This window comes from Corella eumyota, chromosome 2, assembly GCF_963082875.1.
Source record: "Corella eumyota chromosome 2, kaCorEumy4.1, whole genome shotgun sequence".
NCBI lineage: Eukaryota > Metazoa > Chordata > Ascidiacea > Phlebobranchia > Corellidae > Corella > Corella eumyota.
This window is the reverse complement of record NC_137491.1, coordinates 6,510,567-6,534,612: the sequence shown is the minus strand read 5'-3', so window position 1 is coordinate 6,534,612 and position 24,046 is coordinate 6,510,567. Positions and strand designations below refer to the sequence as shown.

At 29.9% G+C, this 24,046-nt stretch overlaps 3 protein-coding genes and 1 long non-coding RNA gene across 4 annotated transcripts; 1 reads left to right on the top strand and 3 right to left on the bottom strand.

Moving 5' to 3' along the window:
• Positions 1-176: 176 nt before the first annotated feature.
• Positions 177-1,701, bottom strand: LOC145744110 (uncharacterized). Its single transcript, XR_014281047.1, has 4 exons — positions 873-1,701; positions 627-770; positions 426-527; positions 177-316 (listed from the first exon to the last, which is right to left on the bottom strand). It is a non-coding gene; the product is annotated as an uncharacterized LOC145744110 (long non-coding RNA).
• A 146-nt stretch (positions 1,702-1,847) lies between these two features.
• On the bottom strand, positions 1,848-6,958 carry LOC145744107 (uncharacterized). Its single transcript, XM_082562215.1, has 18 exons — positions 6,800-6,958; positions 6,530-6,670; positions 6,343-6,441; positions 6,060-6,221; positions 5,891-5,992; positions 5,633-5,803; positions 5,422-5,529; positions 4,955-5,110; positions 4,693-4,791; positions 4,153-4,323; positions 3,962-4,066; positions 3,533-3,697; positions 3,331-3,432; positions 3,054-3,224; positions 2,828-2,935; positions 2,552-2,719; positions 2,277-2,381; positions 1,848-2,141 (listed from the first exon to the last, which is right to left on the bottom strand). Exons 1-18 carry the CDS (start codon positions 6,849-6,851, stop codon positions 2,017-2,019), a joined length of 2,310 nt encoding a protein of 769 aa, XP_082418341.1. The 5' UTR covers positions 6,852-6,958; the 3' UTR covers positions 1,848-2,016.
• Positions 6,959-10,149: 3,191 nt separating this feature from the next.
• LOC145742171 (SAGA-associated factor 29-like) lies at positions 10,150-13,072 on the top strand. Its single transcript, XM_082559948.1, has 5 exons — positions 10,150-11,144; positions 11,485-11,613; positions 11,849-11,921; positions 11,999-12,178; positions 12,308-13,072. The coding sequence occupies exons 1-5, from the start codon at positions 10,192-10,194 to the stop codon at positions 12,368-12,370; spliced, it is 1,398 nt and encodes a 465-aa protein (XP_082416074.1). The 5' UTR covers positions 10,150-10,191; the 3' UTR covers positions 12,371-13,072.
• On the bottom strand, positions 12,682-23,624 carry LOC145742167 (uncharacterized). The gene is made up of 41 exons (XM_082559944.1): positions 23,540-23,624; positions 23,038-23,298; positions 22,743-22,883; positions 22,516-22,635; positions 22,268-22,381; positions 21,971-22,084; positions 21,769-21,882; positions 21,436-21,693; positions 21,242-21,352; positions 20,852-20,971; positions 20,545-20,707; positions 20,320-20,447; positions 20,023-20,237; positions 19,851-19,956; positions 19,610-19,761; positions 19,395-19,551; positions 19,195-19,329; positions 18,968-19,132; positions 18,770-18,899; positions 18,593-18,680; positions 18,346-18,525; positions 18,028-18,262; positions 17,858-17,960; positions 17,653-17,781; positions 17,263-17,531; positions 17,096-17,177; positions 16,913-17,016; positions 16,557-16,717; positions 16,374-16,473; positions 16,222-16,298; positions 15,985-16,119; positions 15,569-15,703; positions 15,311-15,453; positions 15,015-15,150; positions 14,812-14,915; positions 14,588-14,727; positions 14,354-14,430; positions 14,158-14,274; positions 13,831-13,971; positions 13,558-13,727; positions 12,682-13,489 (listed from the first exon to the last, which is right to left on the bottom strand). The coding sequence occupies exons 1-41, from the start codon at positions 23,622-23,624 to the stop codon at positions 13,279-13,281; spliced, it is 5,826 nt and encodes a 1,941-aa protein (XP_082416070.1). The 3' UTR covers positions 12,682-13,278.
• Positions 23,625-24,046: the final 422 nt, after the last annotated feature.

The window sequence follows — 24,046 nt, the reverse complement described above, 5'->3', positions numbered from 1 at the left end:
CCAGTACAATGATTTGGCGAAACTGCCACCGCAGTTGTCGCACAACCTCTTGTAAGAGTGACGGTACCTTGATATACAATAATAATGTTTTAATTTTGTTCTACGTAAGCTTTTTTACATTGTATTTGATAATATGTATTACCAGCTGTTGAATCTGCTACTATTGTAGTTGTACAAAGGCCTTCGCCCGCTGCACAAGCTTCAACAGGGGTTTCTCCAACAACTATTTCGTCACAGTTTGCTGTCGCTCCATTAACAGAAGTACAAGTATAGCATGATAATTGAAATGTGCGAGCGGCATCCGTGTTGCAATTATCTAAATAAAAAGTTCACAGTTTAACATTAATAAAATAAATTTTAGTTTTTTACATTAACTACGATTACTTTTTAATTTAGGATTAAAAATATTTGATAAAATTTAATACCTGGCGTGGTACATGTTGTTTCACATGTATAAGCAGTAGCTGACCCAGTTCAATATGCGGGAGCTGCAGCTGCCACACACGCTCTTGTTAGTGTAGTCGTACCTTTAAAAGCGCATTTTTAACAGTTTTTTTTTTAATTTTTGCACCAACGTTTTACCAAATTAAAAAATGTATATTTTAAAATTTTGTTTAATTGCTTACTGCTAGCTAAAGTAACCGATGTTGAGCAAAAGGTGTTTCCGCCAGTACATGCGCTGCTCGTTGTAGTGCCACTATCTGTAACGTCGCAATCCGCTACCGCTCCTACCTCAACCACACAATTATAACAGTTCGTTTGTCCATAACCTTAATATAAATATTATGTTTAAATTTATTTCACTTTTTTAGCTTTTTACTTAATTTCTGCAAGTTTTGGTGTTAAAAACTTAAGACAATTTTTTTACTTACCTTTATGAATACAAATAATTAAAAGGTAGGCTAATATCCCAAAGAATTTCATTTTAAAAATTTAAAATACCTATTTAAAAATATACTGGGTTGAATCTAAATTAGTGTAAAAATTTGAGTACATTTGGTAAATCTGGTTTTAAATATATACGTTATAATTTGACACCCAGAATATTACCTAACCTAATGTTTTTTTACAACTAACGCTGGCAACAAACTCTGTGCATTGACGACTAAAAAAGGGTTGTTAAAAAGTTATATAGAACCAAAGTAAAAAAATACGAACTTTTAATTTTTTTTCCACTGGGTGCTATTACATTGTTTATTTGTCACTGTTGGCGACCGGTTACCGTTACGCATCTTTCGTGTAGGGTTTGCTTTGCACTTCAAAGCGTTTGTAAACTGATATCAATGAATGGGTCGCCAAAATTTTTCACATAAAGTTAGTTTTGTTGCGTTATTTGGACGCCCTAAATAGTACCCAAAAATTTTGCTAACGAAACGCAGAAAGTTTTACCGAATAAGACAATATTGTAAATTTATTGTAAAGTTAAAGTTGACATAAGTTGTATTATTATGTGCTTTTAAATTTGAGTTGTAACATTAATTTGTCGGAAACATATATTCTTTTATAAAATCAACTTTACTAAATTAAAAATTCATGTTAGGCAAAATTCAACATTACGTTATTATGTTAAAAAGTTTTTGCATAAAGGAGAGGGAGAACTGAAATTTAAACTAAAAATATTTTTTTAAGATTAAATAAATATTAAACTCTATTATTATTTAAATATTATAAATGGGTACGCCCTAATATATCTTGTTTAAAGGTTATAATATTGTACAACACTTGTGAATGTTAATAAAAATTAAATTAAGATTTTTCTATAAAGGCTTTGGCAGCTGTAGTCCTTTGCATACATTCGTTATGCAATTTATCTCGTGTTTACTATTTTTAAGCTACTAAATACTATATAGAAATCTCACTCATTATTTATTGTATGTACAAGAATTCATCGATTAAACGTAAAAATTTAAAATTTAGATAATTTAATTAAGCTATTATAAACTTAAAACAAAAAAATAACATAATATATTGAATATACTCTATATAAAAATCACACGTTTTTTACGTTTGCTAAATTTAGAAAATCCATTTTGCAAACATAGAAAGGAAAATGGAACCCAACAACATCATAACACTCGCCTGTTGAGAGGGAGCTTTGCCAACTGGAAAAACTACCAATGGCGTATCAGTGTTGCAGTTCACTAAAAAAATATAATAATAATGATAATAAAACACAATGTGACTGGCTTATAAACGTGTATTGAAATTGGCAAAAATTAACGCTACATTCGGTCTATACATTTTACATATGTCGATTTTTAAAATAATTATCTCACCAGTAGCACATGATGAAGCACATGTAAAGTTTGGAGGAGAAGTTACATTGCAAACATTTTCAACGGCAGCCGTGGCGCAGTCTCTTGTGATTGCAACGGCGGTAACTTGAATATCAAAAACAACGTTTTAGATAAAAATTAACGTTGGTTTCAATTTCTGGCATTTGGTTTTTAAATTTGTTAGTATTATCAATTTGTAGTAATGCCTACATTACTATACTTGCTATGTTTTTACGATTTATTCGTATGTTCATTTTATTCTAATTAGGTCTTACCATTGGTTAACGTGCCAACTGTGGTGGTGGTGCAGTGAGTACTATCTGCGGAGCAAGTTACTTGGTGGGTGGTTCCGCTAGGTGTTGCACATGTTGTTGGGACTCCTCCCTCAGAAGAACACATGTAGCAAGTAAGCGCTACTGCTGGATTGATCGAGTTACAGTTTACTAAATGTTGTATTAAAAGACAGTTAATTTTTATACTAATATAAACAAAAAAATTTTTTTTTAGGCAACGACATGTTGTTAAAAATATTTTTAAGTTAGTTTTGTTACCGCTGTCACAAGTAGTTGCACAAGTATAAGCGTCGTATGTTCCATTGCATGGGTTTCCAGTAGCTGGAGCAGTAACACAACCCCTCGTAAGCACAACTGTTCTAACTCCTACATAGCAATGTGTAATTATTGTTATTATGGCGTTTTACAACAACAACAAGGTAACATTGCTTAATCAATTGCAACATCAATGTTTATTGATCTGTTAAATTTATTTATATTGAACCTTCTGTAGTTGTTGCCACTCTTGTAGTTGAGCAAAAAGGGGATCCTGATGGGCAAGCAGCGGCGTTAACTGTTCCACTTGTTGTGTCACATCCAGCGTTGGCACCATTAGTGGAATTACATGTGTAGCAAGTAAATTCGAACATTGGTGGGGCAGCAGTGTTGCAGTGATCTTAATAACGCGGTAAAATTAATGATTAATCGTGAAAAAATGTTACACCTGTTTTATAAAAAAAGTAATTAAATTTGTTAAGCAAAAATATAATGTATATACATACCCGTGTTACAAGAAGCTGAGCAAGTATAATTCTCTGATGTTCCAGTACAACCCGAGGCAGCAGTTATGGCACAAGCTCTTGCAATAACTTCAGTTGTTGTACCTGTATTGAACAAATTTTTTTTTGTAAAATACTTGAACTTTTTTTATTTGATGCACCATTTTTTATAACTGTAAAATTATTTTTTTTAAATAATTATTACCGTCAGTTGTAGTTCCAGTTCGTGTGGTCGAGCAATAATTACTTTGAGTTGAACAAACTCCCTGATGTGTCATGCCTGTGACTGTTTCCGGGCACGTACCTCCATCAGCAGATGTACATTCATTACAATTTAACACTATTCCAGGAAAGACAGTGTTGCAACGAACTAATATTTATAAAAGCATCACTATTACGTTTACTTTTTTAGTTTGCATAATAAAACTTATAAGTTCTTTATAATTTTACTTTTTCTTTTTTTACCAATATTATGTATTCAATTTTAATTTTAGTAACTTACTTTTTAAAAACGATTACAAAAATTTCCGTATTCTAAGTCCTATTTAAAGCAGTTTAAAACATAAAAAAACATAAATCACAATGTTTGAAAAAATGTGAAGTTTTGTTAAAAATAACACAATTTCTTAAGTACCATCAGTACACGTCATGGTACAATCGTAAGCTCCAAAAGTTCCCGTACATGCTGCTGTCATCGCTTCTGTGGCACATCCTCTTGTTAAAACGACCGATCTCGTTTCTTAAATTAATGTTCGCAAATGTTATTGCATCATTAGAATTTAGAAATTTATTTTATAATTTTTAAAAGTTTTGCTGCCCCATTACCTCCTGTAGTTGTTGCTACTCTTCTAGTGGAGCAATGTGTTGATCCTGAAGGACAAGTCATTAAGTTTGTGGTACCGGTGGGTGTTTCGCAAGTTGAGTCGGAACCATCGGTGGAAGTACACACATAACATTGGAATGCAAATGCTGGTGGAGCACCGGTGTTGCAGTCATCTAAATTCGCATTAATGATTTTTTAAATTATTTGTTTTCACAAAAGAAAAATATACAGCTAAATATAAGTATTTCTTTTATAAAAATAAATTTATTTACCAATATTAAATCTAGTTCAAATAAAGTTGTTTTTAATTTAATAGTCCTTTTTAATGGAAAGTAAACAAACAAGCTTGACAGTCAATTATTTTTTTACTACACGCACGTATATATTGTAGTAGTTTTAACAAAAATAATAAATTTTATATTTATAATTATTAAATATAATATGCATTCATTAGAATTTGGTTAATATGCTTAATATACTTTTCATATTAACATTCTTAAATAATAAATGTTTTTATTGCATAAATTTTGGTATTAATTTACCTGAATCACAAGTGCTAGTACAAACATGGTCAGTTGCATTACCGGTACAAGGTTGTGTTTCAGCGCTCACGACACACGCTCGATTGAAAGTAGCAGTGCCTTTAATATAAAAAAATTATATCGGCTTTAAGAAACAGGTGTTTATGCCTGGAATAAATCAAATTTATTTTAATTTTAAACTCGATATTGTTGTTATGTGTTTTTACATAAAAGTAATTGCCTAGACAAAAAAAAAATTATTTGATTAGATTATACTGATTACCGCTAGAAACAACATTTCGAGTGGTTGAACAAAAATTATCTGTTATAGCTCCACAATTCATTTGTAAATCAGTTCCCGTGATTGTTTCAGTGCACCCCGTACAGACATTACATCCTAATAGAACTCCCACATCAATACTGTTTGTATTGCAGGCAGCTAAAATAAGAAATAAGAAATTCTTTTATGTTTTAAATAATATTTTTCTCTTATTATTTTATTTAAATCAATACAAATACCTAAAAAAATTACTTAATTTTTAATTTTAATTTAAAAAAAATAAACAGGCAATTAGTTTAATCAGCGTGCTTATTTTCTACGAAGCGCAGAAAGGAACCAACTTTAACCGCTACAAATGGGGTTGAAAGGGGCTTATTGTCTTCTGGGGCATTTTAATTAGCGCTTAAACAATTAAATGATTAAATTAAAAAAAAATTATTAAACGAATCATAAATTTTAAACTAACATACGTGTATTACAAGTTACTGGGCAGTTATATGCATCAGAAGTTCCAGTGCAGGTTGGATCTGCGACAGCAGCAGCAGAGCACGATCTTGTCACTGTAACACTTCGAACCCCTTAAAACATTTATTTATGCTTTAAAAATTTCCATGACCGTTTTTATTTTAAAAATTGTAAACGTAGTTTCAAAATTTTTGTAATATTAACAATAATTTTTACCATCGGTTGTGGTCGCTACTCTTCTTGCTAAACAAAAACCTTCTTCACCAGTACAACGCGCTTGATGTGTTGTTCCACTTGTCGCGTCACATGTTGTTAAACTTCTATCAGTTGAGGAACACACAAAACATGAAAGTGAATAAGTTGGCGCAGTAGCCGAATTACATGAAGCTGTTTAAATATATTAATTTATTATTGATTATTTTATAAATTTTTTTTTATTTAACAAATGTGCATTTCACTGTCTCTGTTCATAACCTGAGTCGCACGATGTTGAGCACGAGTAATCGCCTGTGGATATTCCAGTACAAAACTCTGCTGCCGCAGCTGTAGCGCATGCCCTAGTAACCGTGACGTTTCCTGCCATAATAATACCATTATTTGATGCTTTGAAATCATTTAATTTGTTTAACGGTAAGTTTTGTACCTCCTGATGATGATCTTGTCGTTACACAAAAGTCTTCATTGGCTCCAGTACAAGCTGCAATATGGGTGGATCCATCTGTTGTATCACAGGTTGCTGTTGTTCCAGTAGAAGTACACACGTAACATGGTAGTTGAAATACAGGATTATCAGTGTTGCAATCATCTAAATAAAATTACCCAATTCAAATAAACAAAATTAACTTGATTTAAATTATGTTTATAAACTTTCTCTTTAAAAATTTACGCATCCTAAATATGGTTTAACCCTTTTAAATGATTTTTACCCGTCTGGCATGCTGTTGCACATGTATAAGCGGTAGCTGATCCACTGCAGAACATTGGGGCATCTGCATTCGCACAACCTCTTGTAAGAGTAGCCACACCTTATGAAAAATATGTAGTAGTTTAATAAATACAATAACAAATTCTTACCAACAAAAATTATTGCGTTAACCATATTAAATTTTTTACCGTTCGCTAACGTAACCGATGATGTGCAATATTCATCAGCTGTGTCACACATTTCTTTTACAGTTGTCCCGTTAACTGGTGTGTCGCAAGTATCTGTTTCTCCAACAACAGTAGTACACGTATAACACATCAACCCATAACCTATAGTTAAAATTTTAAACATGCATCATTAAATTTAATGTTTCTTCAAGTGTAAGCTTTATTTAAATATAGTTTTTAGCGGTTTAAAATATAAAAACCAGTTTAAATAATAAATATTCATGTGCCAACCTCGAGTAATAAAAACAATTAGAAGACAGGCCAAAATACCAAAGAACTTCATTTTTTTAATTTAACAATAAAAATTCGAAAACTCTGTTCTGTGAAACAAGTAGATTTGTTTATACTTTATAGCAAATTAAGATTCAAACTTTTTTAGCCTACATCTTGATCACTTTCTCTAACGCTGGTAACAAATTCTAAACACTTAAGTTTGAAAACGGTTTGTTAAAATAATATATAAATTCAAAATAAAAATGTTGCCTTTTTCGTACTTTTACGTTGATTGGTGGATGTTAAATTGTTTATATATCGCCGTTGGCAACCAGTTACGGTTTCGCATCTTTTTGTAGGGCTTGCTTTGTATTTTGGGACGGTTTGTAAAACGATATCAATGAAAGGTTGCTTATTTATTTCACTTAAAATTGCTTGTATTTCGAAATTTAATTTGTGCACTAGGATACTACAAAGATTAAGAGTTAAGAAGGGGTTACAAAATGTGAAATAATATTAAATCAAATATAATTGTTGGGTTATATTAAGTTTAAGCAAAATTTTTTGTAATATTATTATGTGACCTAAATTTTAATAATAACATTAATCAGTCAAAAAACTATTACAATTTGTTAACATTTTGTTAATTTAAATTTGCATTACATATTTTGTTGTAAATTCTTTTAATCAATTTTACCAAAAATAAAAAAAATTTTTATTGCTTTTGCACCTAACGTTAGGTTAATTTTGCTATTGGGTAACATTTGATTTTTCGCTGGGCGATCATCGTCTCGTTTCGCCAAGATGTCTTCCTAGAGGCTATCAAGTTACACACAAACATAAAACAGCGTGGTATATCACGTTACAGTTCTCATGGCAGCAATTAAACTAAAAACCACAGTCGCTGTTCTGGTTTATAAGAAATAAAACGCCATATGATTACCACAATAGTTTAAAAATCTTAACATTAACGTAGAGATGTTACTTGTTCATCATTTAAACCTTTTTGTTATTTTTTTAATTAATTCATTATGAGTTTTTTTTATTAAGTTATTTTTGGTACTTTTTCTTTTGTAAAATTATTAATCAGAATTAATATACAATATTCAAAAAACATTAACAAGTAACACTTAAAATTGCTGGGTTTATTTAAACTATAACTACTTGTTTTGTTAAGCAGTGTAGGTATAGGTATAGAATAGCCAAGATTTCTTTCGCTAAAGGCTTACTAAAATCCCAATGTAATCCATAGCTTTATTGTTTAAAGGAAAATTCATTTGTATCTTTAGTATTCTTAATTTGATTGTTAGAAAATTAAAAACAAAACTTGTGTCTGTAAACGAGTATTATTAAAATAATTTTAACAATATTCAGATACTAATTTAAAAATTTTTGTATTATTTTAATTAGTTTTCTGCATTCACAAAATTTTTAACTCATTCAAAGGTAACCAAGGCTTTCTTTATACAGTTTAGTTTTGTTTTTAATATTGCCATGGCGAGCCTTATGATTTGAGCGTCGTGTGATACAATTTGATTTGTGTACTAGGCCGATCGTTTACTTACACGTTCTTAGTTCTTTGTTTTGTATTCAAGTTATTTTGAATTCCTAGCCTAAATGATCCGACAAACGCGTTTGTGTTAGTTACGACTTTCAATAATTCTGTAACCTTACAAATGTTGGTAGGACAAGCACAAAACACGGATTATATATCATGGCAATGTGATATAATCTTACTCAAACTCCTTTGTTTAAGATAATTACACAAAAACTCTGTTTGGCGTTGTACAATACGGAATGATGCTGTACTTCTTATCGAATTTCGAATTTCACAAAAATTTCAGACGCGAAACTTTGAGAATAACAGAATTGCGACTCCGTTGCTACGCCCATACTTCACAATATAAACTACAATTTCATTTCTATTCGTTATTACAGTCGCCTAAATTCCTTATTTTACTTATTACCTATAAATTAAATTACTGGTTACCCACAAATTTGTGTGTTGCAACTTGGGTTTCTTTATAAGCATTTTTACAACAATAAGGCATGCATTTGTTAAAATAACTTATTCATTGATTTGCATCAATTTATTTTTCAGTTTAATTTATAATTTTTTTTAAGTATAATTTCTTTTCATAGTTAAACAACGATAAGGTTGAAAGACTTATTTTTTGATTTAATTGCTATATTGTACAAAAAAAAATCAGCAGTGTTGCTAATACTTATTATTTTATTTTTTGTATTGACTTTGTTCTCAAATATTCTTTATTTGACATAACAAAGTACACACCATTCAAATGTTAGGTTTATATAAATTTGTTTGTGTAGAGGTATTTTTTTTCGATATTTTTAAATATTTGCATTGGACTAAGGCCTTTTTAAACGCAGCATATTGAAGAAACTAATGTCAAGTTTTTTTAAGTGATGTTAAAAAAATCTATCAAAATTACTTACATGTTTCTTTACAACGAACAGTGTTTCTTAAACTATGCTCCATTCCGACCTCGTGCGAATAACAGAAAGTTTTGCCGCAAGAAAGTGGAACTATTAAATTCCGTTTTTGTAGAATAAATATATCATTGCTGCAAAGGATTAGCATAAAAAAAAAAACGATTTCACGGAATATTTTAAGTTTTTTGCTAAAATGTAAGTTAAAAAAACTAGAATCGCATTTATTTAACAGAACTAAACTTGCTTTTTTTGAAATATGAGTGACAAAATAACTCAACAAAGATAAATTTACTGTGCATATAAGTTTATATAAATTAAGTATATTTTAATTTATACTTTAAGGATATATTTTTTGTACATTTGGGATATTTAAAGTTTAAATATCAAAATTTTTGGTTTTAGTTTTTAAGACTTTAATTAACTTTCTCATATTGGTTACAACTTCTGTTCTACTTCCCGAAACAATTTTGTTTTAGATAAACGCCTTTTGGCTGTTTAGAGGATAATCTTTTTCTTTTTTATGGAAAATTGTTTTAATTTATTCAAAAATATGTTTCAAAAATTTGATAAATACTTTTTTATTGCGATTTATTGGTTGCTTTGGGTCACACAACGTCGGGATCTTCAGACTAAAAGTCAAAAGTGGCGTTCTACAGTTCTAACCTGAAACTTTGAGATTTTGCAGGTTTTCTCAGACAGTTAGCGGATGTTAGCTGCTCTTGTTGCAAAAAAAACTCTATTACATATAATGCCTGTAGTCGTTTAATTTAAATAATTCACATAGTGATAGATAGTAATTCTAAACAGCTAGAAGGAATTTATTTTGGGGCTTAATTTTTGGCAAATTTGATAACAGATCGACAGCCAGTCTCATTATTGTCTCTAAAATGTGCTCTCCTTTTTATTTAGATTAATATGTTAGTTAGCTTTAAATTTTATGCTAAATTAATTAAATAATGAAACAAGGAATTCGAAACAAAAATCGGCACATAGCTGGAACTTCTAGTCCTTCGCTTACTCCCAAATCTACAACTTCAAAAAGTATTTCACCATCTCCATCATTAAACATGGAAGAATGTGAGAGTAAAATTCAAACCTTGCTGCTTCAGTTATATCAATCCATTAAAGAGATTGAACAGGAAAGAAAGGATGGTTCTGCTAATCTAGATGCAATTGCAAAGTCGCATGAAAAAATACAAGGCGAACAAAAACTTTCTGGGTATTACCGACAAAAACTAAGTAATTTGTACTCATCTGCGTTGGAAGATGCTGATTTCGAATGCGATTTGTTAAAAAAGGGCCTTGATATTATTTCTCAAATAAAGGCGCTGCAGGAAGAAAAGAGAATAGCTCTGCGTATAACAAGTACAAATAGCGGTGATGAGCAACCTCGTAAAAGCATGCGACGTGGTGTGTTGATGAGCATGCTTCAAAAATCTGCTCAAACCTTACCACTCTGGATAGGAAAACCTGGAGAAAGTATTCCACCGTTGTGTGGTGCTTTTGGGGCAGGTTCTGATTATACAGCAAAACCAGGTGACAAGGTAGCAGCAAGGGTTAAAACAGATGAAGTAGAAGAGCAATGGATTTTGGCTGAGGTTGTGTCATTTAATTCAATAAATATGAAATACGAGGTTGATGATATTGACGAAGAAGGGCGTGAGCGCCATGTTTTAAGCAAGAGAAGAGTCGTGCCACTTCCACAATGGAAAACAAATCCTGAAACTGATCCAGAAGCATTATTTAATAAAGGAACATTTGTGATGGCACTTTATCCACAGACAACTTGTTTTTATCGTGCAATTATATGCGAGCAGCCAAGAACAGCTCACGATGATTACTCGGTTTTATTTGAAGATAGTTCTTATGCAGATGGCTACTCTCCAGCATTGTATGTGGCACAAAAATATGTTGTGGTCCCAAAAGAACTAAAGGAGACGAAAAAAAGATGACAATTTATTAATCATAATAAACTTACTGTTGGTAATTTATCTGGTACTCATACGTTTGTTTTACTTTTATATATATTTATTAGTATGTTTGTAAGCTGCCAGAGGTGTTTTTGGTTTTTAACAGGTTTCCCTTTGTTAAAAATAATTGCAGAGGTTGGTTAATTTAATAACATGTGAAAGATCTATTTTATATTTTGCAAAACAATGTACTTTTGTATACTCAACATTATATTAAACTTACAATATTTTTTGTTTTTTTTAAGGCATTAAATTAGGATTAAAATTTTTCAAAATTGTTGAAATGTCGAAAGGTGGATTCCGCAGAATTGATGTAGATCAGTATGATGAGGAGAAGTTTAAGGAGGATCAGAGTGAGCAGGAGGATAATGGACCAGATGAGGGAACAGTCAACAACGCTTTACTCAGGTGTTTAATTGTTTTTAAATTTTTTTCTTGTATACTCATTGGCAAAGTTTATGGTTTTAAGTATCATACTTAGTAGATAGTTTTAACATTTTTTAGTTTTTTGATTGAAATCAATGATTTTTATTTTTTGATATTTTTGATGTGTTAGATGTAACATTTTAATCATAGATAAAATAAATGTTAGCATTTATTCGCAATGGTTTAATAATATTTGTTTTAATTTTTTATATTTCAGTGGAAATGCTGCACAAGCTCTTAAAATAGTTTTACAAAATCCACCCTATCGAAATAAGAATACAGCAGTGAAGGTAAAACAAAAAAAAAAATTTTTTTTGTATAAACTAATTCTAATAAAAAATCATATTTCACTCAAATTAAAACAAAGGATCGCAATGCTTCACTCGTTCTTCGAGTTTTGTCCTCGTTTAAAACGAACGAAATTAATGGAGCAATACAGAATCTAAGTGATGAGGAGATGGATGTCGTTATGAAATACATTTACAAAGGATTTTCTTTAGGATCTGATGGCCAGGCTTGCGGCACCTTGTTGACATGGCATGAAAAGGTATTTAAATTTTTTTTCTCTAGTTATTTAACTTGAATATATTTTGCCTCTTTCTTTACATATATATATACATAATATAATTTTTATTAAAAGCAAAGTTCAATTTTAAACCGATTTAATTGTCTTTAGGTTGTAGCAAAAGCTGGCATGGGCACTATTATTCGGGTTTTAGCTGACCGAAAACGGGTTTAAAATACTAAAACTTTATTATAAATAAGCATATGCCTTTAAAACATAACCATTGCAAATGCAAAGCAATCTTTTGCAATTGCAATTCTAAAACAATTAAAAAAAATTGTTTTAGGTTGAATTTATTATTATTATTTGTAAAATGGATTAGAATTTATAATTATACTTATTTTAAAAACCTATACTAGTTTACAAATAACTTTAAATATCTAATTTAATTATGTTATTTTTCTAAACTAATTTAATTATGTTATTTTTCTAAATAGTTGCAGTAAAAATTATTTTATTGCTGCTTTACTATACATTTAAAATTTTATTATTTAATAATGTAATAAGTTTTACAATTTTTTTCAAAACTTCGTCAAACCAGCCAATGTTTAATTATTAAGAAAAAAAAACTAATTAATTGTGATACTGTTTTAATCATATTCTGTATATACTATTATTAAATGGATTTACTTTAAATTATTTTAATGTTTAATGTTATATGATACAGAAAATGAAATATAACTGACAATATAGAAACATGGAAAATAGTTCGCCAGCAAATTGTGGGCAAACTTAATATTTACAGTTTTAAAACCATACTTTGTATGGTTTGTTTATAGCCTAGTTAAATGGCTTTAAATGTAGATGTAACTTTACTCAGAAATTGTTACATGCTCGTATTTACAGATAATAGTAACTTTTTTACTCGAATGATAATAGATTAATGTTGTAGTTTATATTTACAGTTTTAAAACCATACTTTGTATGGATTGTTTATATCCTAGTTAAATGGCTGTGAATGTAAATGTAACTTTTTTCAGAAATTGTTACGTGCTCGTATTTACAGATAATAGTAACTTTTTTACTCGAATGATAATAGATTTATGTGGTAGTTTATACTACGTAAGTTTAAGTGTTTAACATTATTTGAAATTGCCGTAGAGATCGAACGATTGAATATACTGAGAAATTACTTTGTAGCAAAACTCGTAATTCGTTTCACTGCCAACTATGTTTTTCCTCGCGTCTCTCAGGTCCTTGATTGTTCGGAATACATCGACCTTGTTCTCGTTTTTGAGCCGGTCCAAAATATTCGAAATCCCGCACATCGTGCCGCATTTATCCGATCCGTCGCTATAATAAAAAGCGTTTTTAGGTAAAAATTTCAGTACGTTTTTTTTTCAATATTAATACAAACAAACCTGCAATGAAATAAAGCAATAAATTTCTTTCCTCCCACTTCGTTTGCGTTAGCCATGTTTATTTCAACAAGTGACAAAATTTCAATCACAGTTGAAATGTTTGGCATTTTTGTATTGTTTGGGTTAGAGGACCAGTTTGGAAGGATTATTTGCTTGATTGTGTGTATCTCCTAAACGGCAAAAATCGTTTTTCATCAAGCTTTTGTTTTGTTAAAAATGTGAACTTGACAACAATTATAGCTAAATTCAATAAAAAGTAATATGTTTATTTACGGTGGAAGGTTGTAAAAGTACTTCCACTGTTCTTTCAATATATCCTGGGTTTTCCACCGTCTTAATTGTAGTAACTGACACGTCGCGAAACAAAACTGTTTCGGACTCGTTTGCCCAGTATTTCGGACATGAAGTTTCGTTCTTAATATAAAAAATACAATAAACTTTGTAAAAATAAAAACTTTGATTTGTTTATGCAATTTTTTGTTTTATGTTTGGCCTGCTTGTTATAGTTGGTTTGATATTAATTAGAATTTTTGTTCATTTGGTTATAGGTCCAAAAGTTTACTGCTTATGTTTATTTTTAAATGTTTATTTAATGTTTACCTCAGCCAACATCACCACAAGATTTATTCCGTTGTCCAAAATGCATTTCCAAAATATGTCAATTCTATTCGGAAGTGGATCTTCGGCAACAATGTAATAGAATCCTTCCACATATGCCTGAGAGCATAAAGCCAAAAATTTAACAAATAGCAATTTTAAAATGTTTAGTTTTACATATATAAAAAATATAATGTACCCGTATATTAGATGCGTTTAGATAGACAGGCAATCCATTATTTCCCACCAAATTGATAAAGGCATTGTTATGGTCATCTATAAGATTAAAATATAATGTATTTTTGGCGAAATATATTTTTTGTTATTTGAGTATACCACAGACCTATATTTTAGTTGTTATAATTGATTGGTTTGGTAGGGTAACTTAAAAGAGCAACTGAGTGAAAAAATGATTTGGTTATTTTATACGTACATGCTTTTGTATTGGATTGTTTATAAAGTGCTTTGTTTTGCTTTAAGTCTGCCCGTGTAGTCTTAACTCGTGTTGGTGGTATGAGAGACAAATTGTTAAATTGCCTATTTAATGTTGTCGATTCTATGGCGTTGTCGTAGCTAGAAAATTTAAAATTAGAAATGTGTTAAAAATTTTGAAAAAGGGCTTTTATTTTTAAGTTAACAAAGATGTTTTATATTTACATATTGACTTGTTCAGCATATGCCAAAAACTCTGAAACATTTAAATCTGTTTCTTTGAAATTTTGAAACTCAGCGACCATCTTATGCAGCAAAATGTATTGTTGCTAAAAATCAAATTTTTAAATGATAAAAATGAATATTGGCAAAAGCATCATATTTGCAATATTAAAGAAATAAGGTCATGGATTTTTATAGTTACATACAACGGTTTGTATCATTTCATTTCTGTTGAGCCTCATGTCATAAACACATTTAAGAAAATTCACAGTCCCATGCCGTTGAAGTTGATCTTTGAGAATGTCATATCCAATAAACGTTCCGGTTCGACCGCATCCAGCACTTAAAACATAGATACTAATGTAAATCTAACTAAGTTATAGCCTACACAGTTTAATAAATTAACAAAAAAACAAATTTGGTAAAAATTTTGGGCTAGATTTCATCATAGCTATTTTTTGTAATTAATGTAAGTTTTAATTCGTATCTTTAATATTTGGACCTGCAGTGTACAACAATTGGACCGTCGTTTTGCTTATGTTTATCAGTTACATCTTTATGTAGATGAAGTAAAGATGTTGTTGTATCTGGCGTTCCGTGGTCTGGCCAGGTCAAAAATTGATAATGTTTGATTTTTAACTTCTTCTAAAAAAATATATATTCAGTCGATAATGTTATAGTTAATAAATCACAAAAGTTAATCTATACGATTAGTTTTATCGTTTTATAATTCGTTGAAAAAACAAAAGTATGTGACAACCTTAGAACCCTCAGTTGTAGCTATAATAACTCTTTTCTTATATTCTCCAACGTCAACTTCCTCTGTTGTTTTAACATTGATTAAACCATGAGTAACTTCTTTACCCAAATCAGGCCAATATTGGGCGCTTTTTTCCTTTATAAATAAACATTTAAATGGTAGTATTTTATAATTGTAACGCTGCATATAAAAGTCTAAGTTTTAATTTTGTTTTAAAGCTTTAATGAAAAGCTTTATATTTTCAATACAATATTTTATATCACCAGTAACTAATCGCTTGGAATTTAATAGAAAATCGCCTTTAAAGCAATTTTATCATTAATTTTAAAGACACAGGAGTATCTTCATTACTTTATTAATTGTACTTATTCTATGGAAAGCAACCAATCAGTTTTTTCAAACAAATTTAACTTTACCTTTGTATTTTCTTGAAGTAAAGTTAACATGACAATTATTTTGCAATCTTTTTCAACGATCATCCTCCAAAAATCATTAATTGTCGAGTTTTTTGGTCCCTGCGCTGCTATGAACCGTTTAGAATAAAAAAATCCCTAAATAAGGTAAATGAATGGTTAAGGTTATTACATTGTGGTAAGAGTTTATTATTGTATACAAATTATGCTGTGTTTTGTTATGAAATTTTTTCCACATACGTCGATATACGAGGCATTTATGTAGTCAGAATATGGGTCGTCAGGCAATTTAGTAAGGACTACTCTTCCGTTATCGGCTAAAAAATAGTTGTATTACTACATGTGAATGATTTTAAATTTTAGGTTAAAATATAAAATATTTAATTTCTTACTTGGACTTATGTTTTTGTAACGATTTTTGGAAACGTTGGCGCTGCTTCTTGCGTATGTTGTAGAAATACTAACATTGCTTAATAACTTTGTTAGATCCGTCTTAAAATAACGTGAGGCACATTAAACTACATGCTTTTTTAAATTGATAAAAAAGTATGTTTTTAAACACGGTATAATTTTACCTTGAATTCTCTGACAAATATTTGATCCCCATTTAGTCGATTTGTATTGTAAACCGTAAGTAAGTCTCGATCAGTTATAGCATATTGATCAAAATTTGGTCGCACATTAACGTTAACGTACAGACCTTCCGCTTCCACATCGTCGTAAATTTGATTTGGAACTTTGATAATAGATAATTGTTTACAAGTTAGAGCTCAAAAAATATTTGAAAAACTAAGTTTTTAGAGTTTATTGACTTTAAGTTAAGCAATACTTATTCGTGTTTGGTAAAAAAATTTCTTCTTTAGATTCTGTCTTTATACAAAGAAGTTTTTGTTTTTGCACTTGCACGATTAAAAATAAAATCAAAATTTACCGTGTACAACCTCAATTTCTTCCATTGCTATCGGTGGGCTGTCAACTACAGCAGGAGGCAAAGTAGGGATTTCTTTTTGGCGCTTGTATTCCAAAATTGATTTTCTACGGGCAAAATGTGTTATTTTAATTAAAAATTTTAAGTTTTATCGTAAACCTTTAGTTATACGCAACTGCTTTATACCTTTTGTAGATGAGAATAACCACTAGAATTATAAGAATAACAGGAAGAACTATAATAGCCAGTATAGCACCCGAACCCGAATCTTTAAAAATAAACTGTGTTGTTTTATTTGTATCAATTTGTTTATTTTTTAATCTGGGTTTAATTTATAAGTGGGTCCAATATACCTGGTTTAAAAGAAACAACAAAAGGTTGTGACAGAGAACTTGACGAATATAATACTCCATTGCTAGTTGTAGGTGTGGCAGTAATGACGTAGTACTGATAGGTTAACCCTTGGGTTAAAGGTCGATTTTCGCCGTTTATAGTTGAATCACTTTGACGACGTCGACGTTTTTTCGAGTCTGAATTTAAACAACTTTGAACAACCTCGTTCATGACATTACAACACGACGAACGACCATCGCCCAAAAGTATTTCCTCCTCTGTTGAAAACCTATTTTGTATAACCAAAAAAAGACTTTAGTTAACAGAAATCAACTTTTAACCTGTTACAGCTTTACCGAATTAATATCACTTGATTATTCACTGATTATAAAACGATCAAAGTTGCTTACCCTGAAATTGCTATAGAAATATAAATGTTGCTATTGTTGGAATTACTTCCTTGTTCTATTAAATTTGGATCTTTTTTAACCACCATACTGCTTCCATTTACCACTTGTTGAACAATCACAAAATAACAACTGCAACAGTTTAATTGTACCAATTTGAAAGCGTTGCTGTTACTATTAAACTTTAAAAAATATACCGGTTTTATACCTTATTATTCCATTTCTTTGGTCCACTGGAGGTAAGATTACAATAGCCCGGTTGTTTTCATTTATTACAGGGGGTGTGCTTGAAAGCGTGATTGTATCTGGAACTTAAATAAAATACGCATATTAGTTAAAACTTTTTATAATCATTCTGGATTTACAATATTGGCCTACCAGAAGATTCAGTAACACAAATGTTAGACACAATATTTGTAAAAGAATTTGGAATAATTGATTGGCAAGGACTGCTTGGAAATGTTCCAACTTGAACTTGGTAGTTAGTATTCGGTTTTGTTAGTTGAAAAGTGAAGCTAAAAGTTTCGGTAGAAATGTTGGTAGTTGTTGATAACGGATTAGCAATTTGTAGATCGCCATTTTGACTTGAAGCAATTTGCTCAATATATCTAACCTAAACAATATATTATTACGATAGCCTTTATGATTGTTAATGTGTTTTTAGACAAAATTTAAAATGAATTTATGTGTGTATACTATATATCCCCCTATATCTTCTGCATTACTAGGTGCAGCCCAAGTTACTGAACACGAGTTTGTTGTTCTTTGCAAATCAACAATAATGTTGGTAGGTGGGCTTAATGGCCCCCGTGTTGTGGTATACGAAGTACTTGTACTCGATGATGAGTTATGACAACCCCCAAATTGTGGTAAAACCTTGCAAAATATAAAAAAATATGTTAACATAATGTGAACTATTCCCTATGCTACTATAGGATCAAACCTGTATTGAATAAGTTGTTCTAGGTGTTAGTCCTGTTGCTAAAAATTGTGTTCTACCTGGGTCCAATGTTTGTGTAAAAGTTGGTGCTCTTAAATGTTTATCAATATAATTAAGCTATTGTCAAAAAAATTTATTTATGTTATCATACGTTAAAAAATATTTTTTTTATACTATTACCTAGAATCATAAAAAACTAATGTATGCGGAAAAGATAAAGCCCCTGGAAGGATAGACCAAGAAATATTCATAATAGTTCCATCACAAACATTACTCTCGACATTTATCGAAGGTTGGACAACGCTGTTAGCTTAAAAATGCAATTGTAACAATTTTGATTTGCTGATTTATTTAAAAACACAAGGTTGGATTGTTCACCTTCACATATTGTGTATGCTTTGTTATCCGAACTTGACACTAACAGATTGTTGGATCTTCGAATTCGAAAGCAGCCATTAGAATGTGGTAAAATATTAGACTCCGCATTTGTGAAAAAATTAGTTGATTGAGATGATATCCAATAGAAAAAGTTGTTGTTTTGTACTAAAAATTTCATAGTACAATATTGTTAAGTGATATTGTTATTTAAACAATAAAATATTTACCTATTCGTGAAGCAACGGAATTTAACACACTCTGACTCGAAACAACAAGTAAAGTTTCTTTGCTTCTCTTACAAGCTCCATGTGCACCGTTACAATTTCGTATTTCGCTATTATCGTATCTTAAAGCTTGGCGTTCTGTTTACAGAACAAAATTTTATATAATTTTTTTTTATCTTTAAAAAACAATATATAATTAATACCTATGTTGATGGAAAACGGTTGACTTTTTATTGGAGATGTTGTTAAAGAGCTTGTAGCAAAACATAAAAATCTCCACAGGGCAACTACTTTACAAGATGTTCCATAAACAGTCAATGTACTTTCCATTTGAAAAGAAGAAGTTCTTGATTGCGATATCTAGTAAATTTTCATGCTTTTAATTAAGAAAAACAAGAGAGTTACTAAGTTTGTTTACCTTAAATTGACTGTTATTGGGTATAACTTTTTCGTCGGAATAGCTCCATTCAATATTAGGTAAAGGAATTCCTTCAAATATGCATGTAAACTTAACTGTGTTGTTTTTTGGTAGTTCTAAATAGCTTGTTTGTGTGGATATTTCTGGAATACCTAGGTTTTTATATTATTAAATTCAATGTTATAAATAAAGATATCAATTTCGTAAACAAATCAACAAAATATTGATTTTATTATTTTACCTATGACATTAACTGTAAGTGTAGCATTTGCTTGATAACTTGTGCTTGGTGATCCAATGTTGTGAGACGCTACACAAACATATTCTCCCGAATTGTCGAAATTTGCCTGGAATTAACAAGAACAATTAAATGCTACTTTAATAAAAACTTTATTCATTTGACTTTAGCTTACATTTACAAACCAAATAACACTGTTAGGAGTGGGATTCGCAAAAACTCGTTGTTGGTACACCGATGATAGAGTGGTTGTGACTTCTTGATTGTTTCTTAACCATGTAACAGATGGGATCGGTGTACCTTGTGCAGTACAAGTTACAGTGGTCGCAACATCCCTCTCACTTCTTTGCAATTCAAGTTGAGATTCCGTAATCGCTATGGTTGCACGAACTTAAAGCAACAATTATCATTTTGCAAGAAATATTATTTAAAAAAATAGATTTTGTTTTATAAATTTTGCTAACAAACTGACCATGAACATCCAATGTAAATGATCTTGATATTGTTACAGGCATTTGTTGAGTTTCGATTTGTAATGTACACTGTAACCTATAACGACCACCGTTGGTAGCTTTGATGTCGGTTATAGTGTGTGAAAATCTAAAATAGTTCATAAAAGCAATTTAGTAACAAATATAAAAGTTAAAAATTTTTCATTAGTCATTATTCTTACCAAATAAAAAATTTAGAAAAGTACCTGTTTGTCGTCGTAAATGAGGGCGTGGTTAACAATACTTCCTCAGCAAACAGCAATTTACAGATAACAGAACCAAAAACACGAGGTTCAACAATAAAATTAAATGTTTCTGTTTCACCTTCAATTACGACTTGATTGCCAGGAACAGTTATTTCTATTTGTTCTAAACACATTATTTAAAAAACATAATATTTTAGTCCTTGTGTCTGTTTCTTTTTATAACATAATCATCTTAAAGGCATTAAAACTGATTTACTTTGGCAATAATAAACAAACGTAGCTAAGAAATATATTTTGGACGACTTACCAATATCACAGATATACCCAAAAAAATTTGTCCTGCATTTACATTGAAAACCACATCCAAAATTTGTGCAACTTCCTCCGTTTCGACATGGATTGGACAAGCAGGGATTAAAGTTTCCAACTTAAAATAAAAGCATGAAATATAATTTAAAAAGCAAGTATTTTGAACATTGACGATAAGTTAAGCGTGATATGTAAATCCTTCTAAAAAAGAGTATTACTTCTCGCTAACTAAAATTTAAAAAAAGTTTTTAAATTACCAAGACCAAAATTGTTTCAAATTATTTGTGCATCGCCATATTAAATATCTTTGTTTGTGTTTAAATATAAAACATTTTATTTTTACTTGATATATAGTTCTGTTTTTTTTTTAATTTAAAATTTTACTTACTGGGTTGCTCGCAAGCGTAATTTAAATTTGTTGTGCATGAGACTCTTTGTAAAGTAGATAACTCCGGGTTTATGGAAACACAAGCAAGCTGATTATCCTGTCCTGATGGATCTGTGATAAAATATAAATAAAAATATTTTCTTATAACAAATTTGAAAAGTAAATATTTAACTTTTTTTTATTTTATATTTTACTTGGTGTTATTTCATCTCCGTCTTTCCATAACCAAATATTGTTGATTAAACTTCCACCGAGGTAGTAATTTCGGGATTGCGAATATATATTCACAATACTATTCCTTGCAAAACTTTGTTGTTCGGTTGATTTAAAAATAGCCAATTGTGAATTTGAAAATCTAGTTCTGCATGCATTTAAAGCATTTCCTTGAGAACTAGCAGTAAGCCTTGAAAAATAATATCGGCAACTTTGATCTGCATTGTCAACCGTAACATCTAAACAAAATTCGTATTGAAGTAAATTTTAGTGAAAAGTTTTTTTCTAGTATTTTTACTAAAAAAATATCTTACCCATTAAACAAGTACTGCCAGTTAATCCAGCTGGACATGTACATCTAAAATCATTTACTAAATCTACGCACGTTCCTCCGTTGTTGCATGATTGTAATGTACAGTCATTTATATCTATTATTTATTAAAAGTGATTAACTTTGTTGTTTGCAGGCATTTTATTACAAATACATTAGTATAGAAAAACTTAGGTGTAACTAACTTGTTAAACAATTTGCTTCAGTATAGCCCAGTACACAAGTACAGGTATAAAAGTTAATTCGGTCTACACATGTACCTCCATTTGAACAAGGCGAACTTGCACACTCATTAATATCTATAACAATGTTATTTATTTTTAGATATTGTTAAAAAAATTCTTAATTTAATATATTTTTTTTATTAGAATGCAATAAAACAACTAGGATATTATTACTTTTTCAATACTTATTTTTTATTAAAAAAAATTCTACCGTTTTAATTTTGTTTAATGGCAATTAAAATAACAACTTAAACTCACTTGTTGTACACAGTCTTCCAGTATACCCAGCTACACAGGAGCACTCAAAACCATTAACTTGATCAATACATGATCCACCATTACCACATGGGTTAGATTGACATTCGTTTATATCTAAAAAAGTGAATTTTAGGAAAGTCAAATAGGCTATATTTATGAAAAAAAATATTGTATATTCTACAAATAGGTTAAATTTTACTTTAATTATTTACGCAACATGTTTCATTTGGTATATATGGTACGCATACCTATATCACAAGTATAGCCTGTATATCCTGCAGCACAATTACATGTAAAGCTACAACCTAAGCTAGTGCATTGTGCTCCGTTTTGACAAGGTCTTGACGAGCAAGGTGAAGATTGTCCGACTAAATTATTTTTTTAAGGTAAAATTTTTTAAATTTTACCATACATTTTTTGGATAACTTAGTTTAGTCACGTTTAGAATTTAATGACAATTAAATTAAAAACTTACCACTACGCTCACAAGCAAAAAATCTAGGAAAATCATTACATCCAAATGAAGCAAAATAGATATTAACTCCAGGGTTTTCTGTGTTTCCTGCATTTATTATTGCACATCTTGCGGGATCTAACGTTCCTGCAACGCTGGGAACTTTATCACAAACAAAATTTTTTGTTGCTTCAAATTTTATGACGTCAAATAAAAAATAATTAAAACCGGCGTATCTTACGAATTTTAAATTACGAGTTTTGCTATTAATTTATACATGTTTTATAATCAATTAGCTCAATATTCTAAGTCTTACTTTTATTTAAAACGTCGCCGTCTGCCCAAAGCCATTCTCCATTCATATATCTTGCCCCAACAAAATAATTGTTTCTTGTATTTGGACGAGCAGTCAATATGTTGTCTCTTAAAAACTCTCGTTGTGCTTGTGTTTTAGGCATAGCTAAAACAGAAAATCCGCTTGGACAACTATCGAGTAGTCCGGGTGATCCGGGTAGTTGAATATAAAATTGTTGTTTTGCAGAAAAATAATACTCGCAAGTATTCTCTTCGTTGCGTACTAAAAATATTAAATTAAAATATATTATGTTATGATTAAAACAAGTAAATTTGGTGTAGAAAAATTAAATTAAAATATTTGATAACTTGAAAATATTTTTTTACAGATCTTGTGATAAATAGAACTTAAGTTAATTTCATTTAAAAAGTTGTTTTCCAAACAATAATTTGTTTATAAAAATTATTATTTTAATGAATAAGTTAATAGAAATTATAAATTAGTTATGTAAACACTTATTTACTTGTTCCATTTTGTGCTGTAACATCTTTTGCTAACAATGACAATGCAAAAACTATATAAACAAAAATTTTAGAAAACTGTTTCATTTTGCTATTATTTAATTTATATCAATAAAAAACAAAACGCAATTTTAATAAAATTAAAATTAAATACAAAAAGAGACTAAACCAGTAAAATTTACAATATTTAATTGTAATATATAAACATACTAACTAAGATATACAATTAATAAGAAGAAACTAAATACACTATGACTTTATTATTTACAACAAAAGTACAACCCACTATGCCTAACTTGCTTAATTTTATTTTTGATACAATATCGGTTGCGTTTTTGTTTGGATAATGGAGTTATACATAGGGAAAACTGAGTTGACTGTTGTCACGTGTTTCGAATGTTACCATGACTCACTTATTCTACGCATTTTTTTACTTGACAGCTTTACATTTATAAGGAAGTGAAACTTAAGTAGCATTCTATAATTGCAAAATAATTAAAACATAATTT

Excerpts from the sequence above, each read along its gene's own strand:
- LOC145744107 (XM_082562215.1), bottom strand. The coding sequence starts at position 6,851 with ATGAAGTTCTTTGGTATTTTGGCCTGTCTTCTAATTGTTTTTATTACT. Across the intron at positions 6,442-6,529 it reads ATCGGTTACGTTAGCGAACG|GTGTGGCTACTCTTACAAGA; the intron begins GTAAAAAATTTA and ends ATTTTTCATAAG. Across the intron at positions 2,382-2,551 it reads AGTTGGCACGTTAACCAATG|TTACCGCCGTTGCAATCACA; the intron begins GTAAGACCTAAT and ends TTGATATTCAAG.
- LOC145742171 (XM_082559948.1), top strand. The coding sequence starts at position 10,192 with ATGAAACAAGGAATTCGAAACAAAAATCGGCACATAGCTGGAACTTCT. Across the intron at positions 11,145-11,484 it reads TTGTATGTGGCACAAAAATA|TGAAATGTCGAAAGGTGGAT; the intron begins TGTTGTGGTCCC and ends TTTCAAAATTGT. Across the intron at positions 11,614-11,848 it reads GTCAACAACGCTTTACTCAG|TGGAAATGCTGCACAAGCTC; the intron begins GTGTTTAATTGT and ends TTTATATTTCAG.
- LOC145742167 (XM_082559944.1), bottom strand. The coding sequence starts at position 23,624 with ATGAAACAGTTTTCTAAAATTTTTGTTTATATAGTTTTTGCATTGTCA. Across the intron at positions 18,681-18,769 it reads TTAGTTTTTTATGATTCTAG|AGCACCAACTTTTACACAAA; the intron begins GTAATAGTATAA and ends TAAACATTTAAG. Across the intron at positions 16,120-16,221 it reads TAAATGCCTCGTATATCGAC|GGATTTTTTTATTCTAAACG; the intron begins GTATGTGGAAAA and ends TACCTTATTTAG.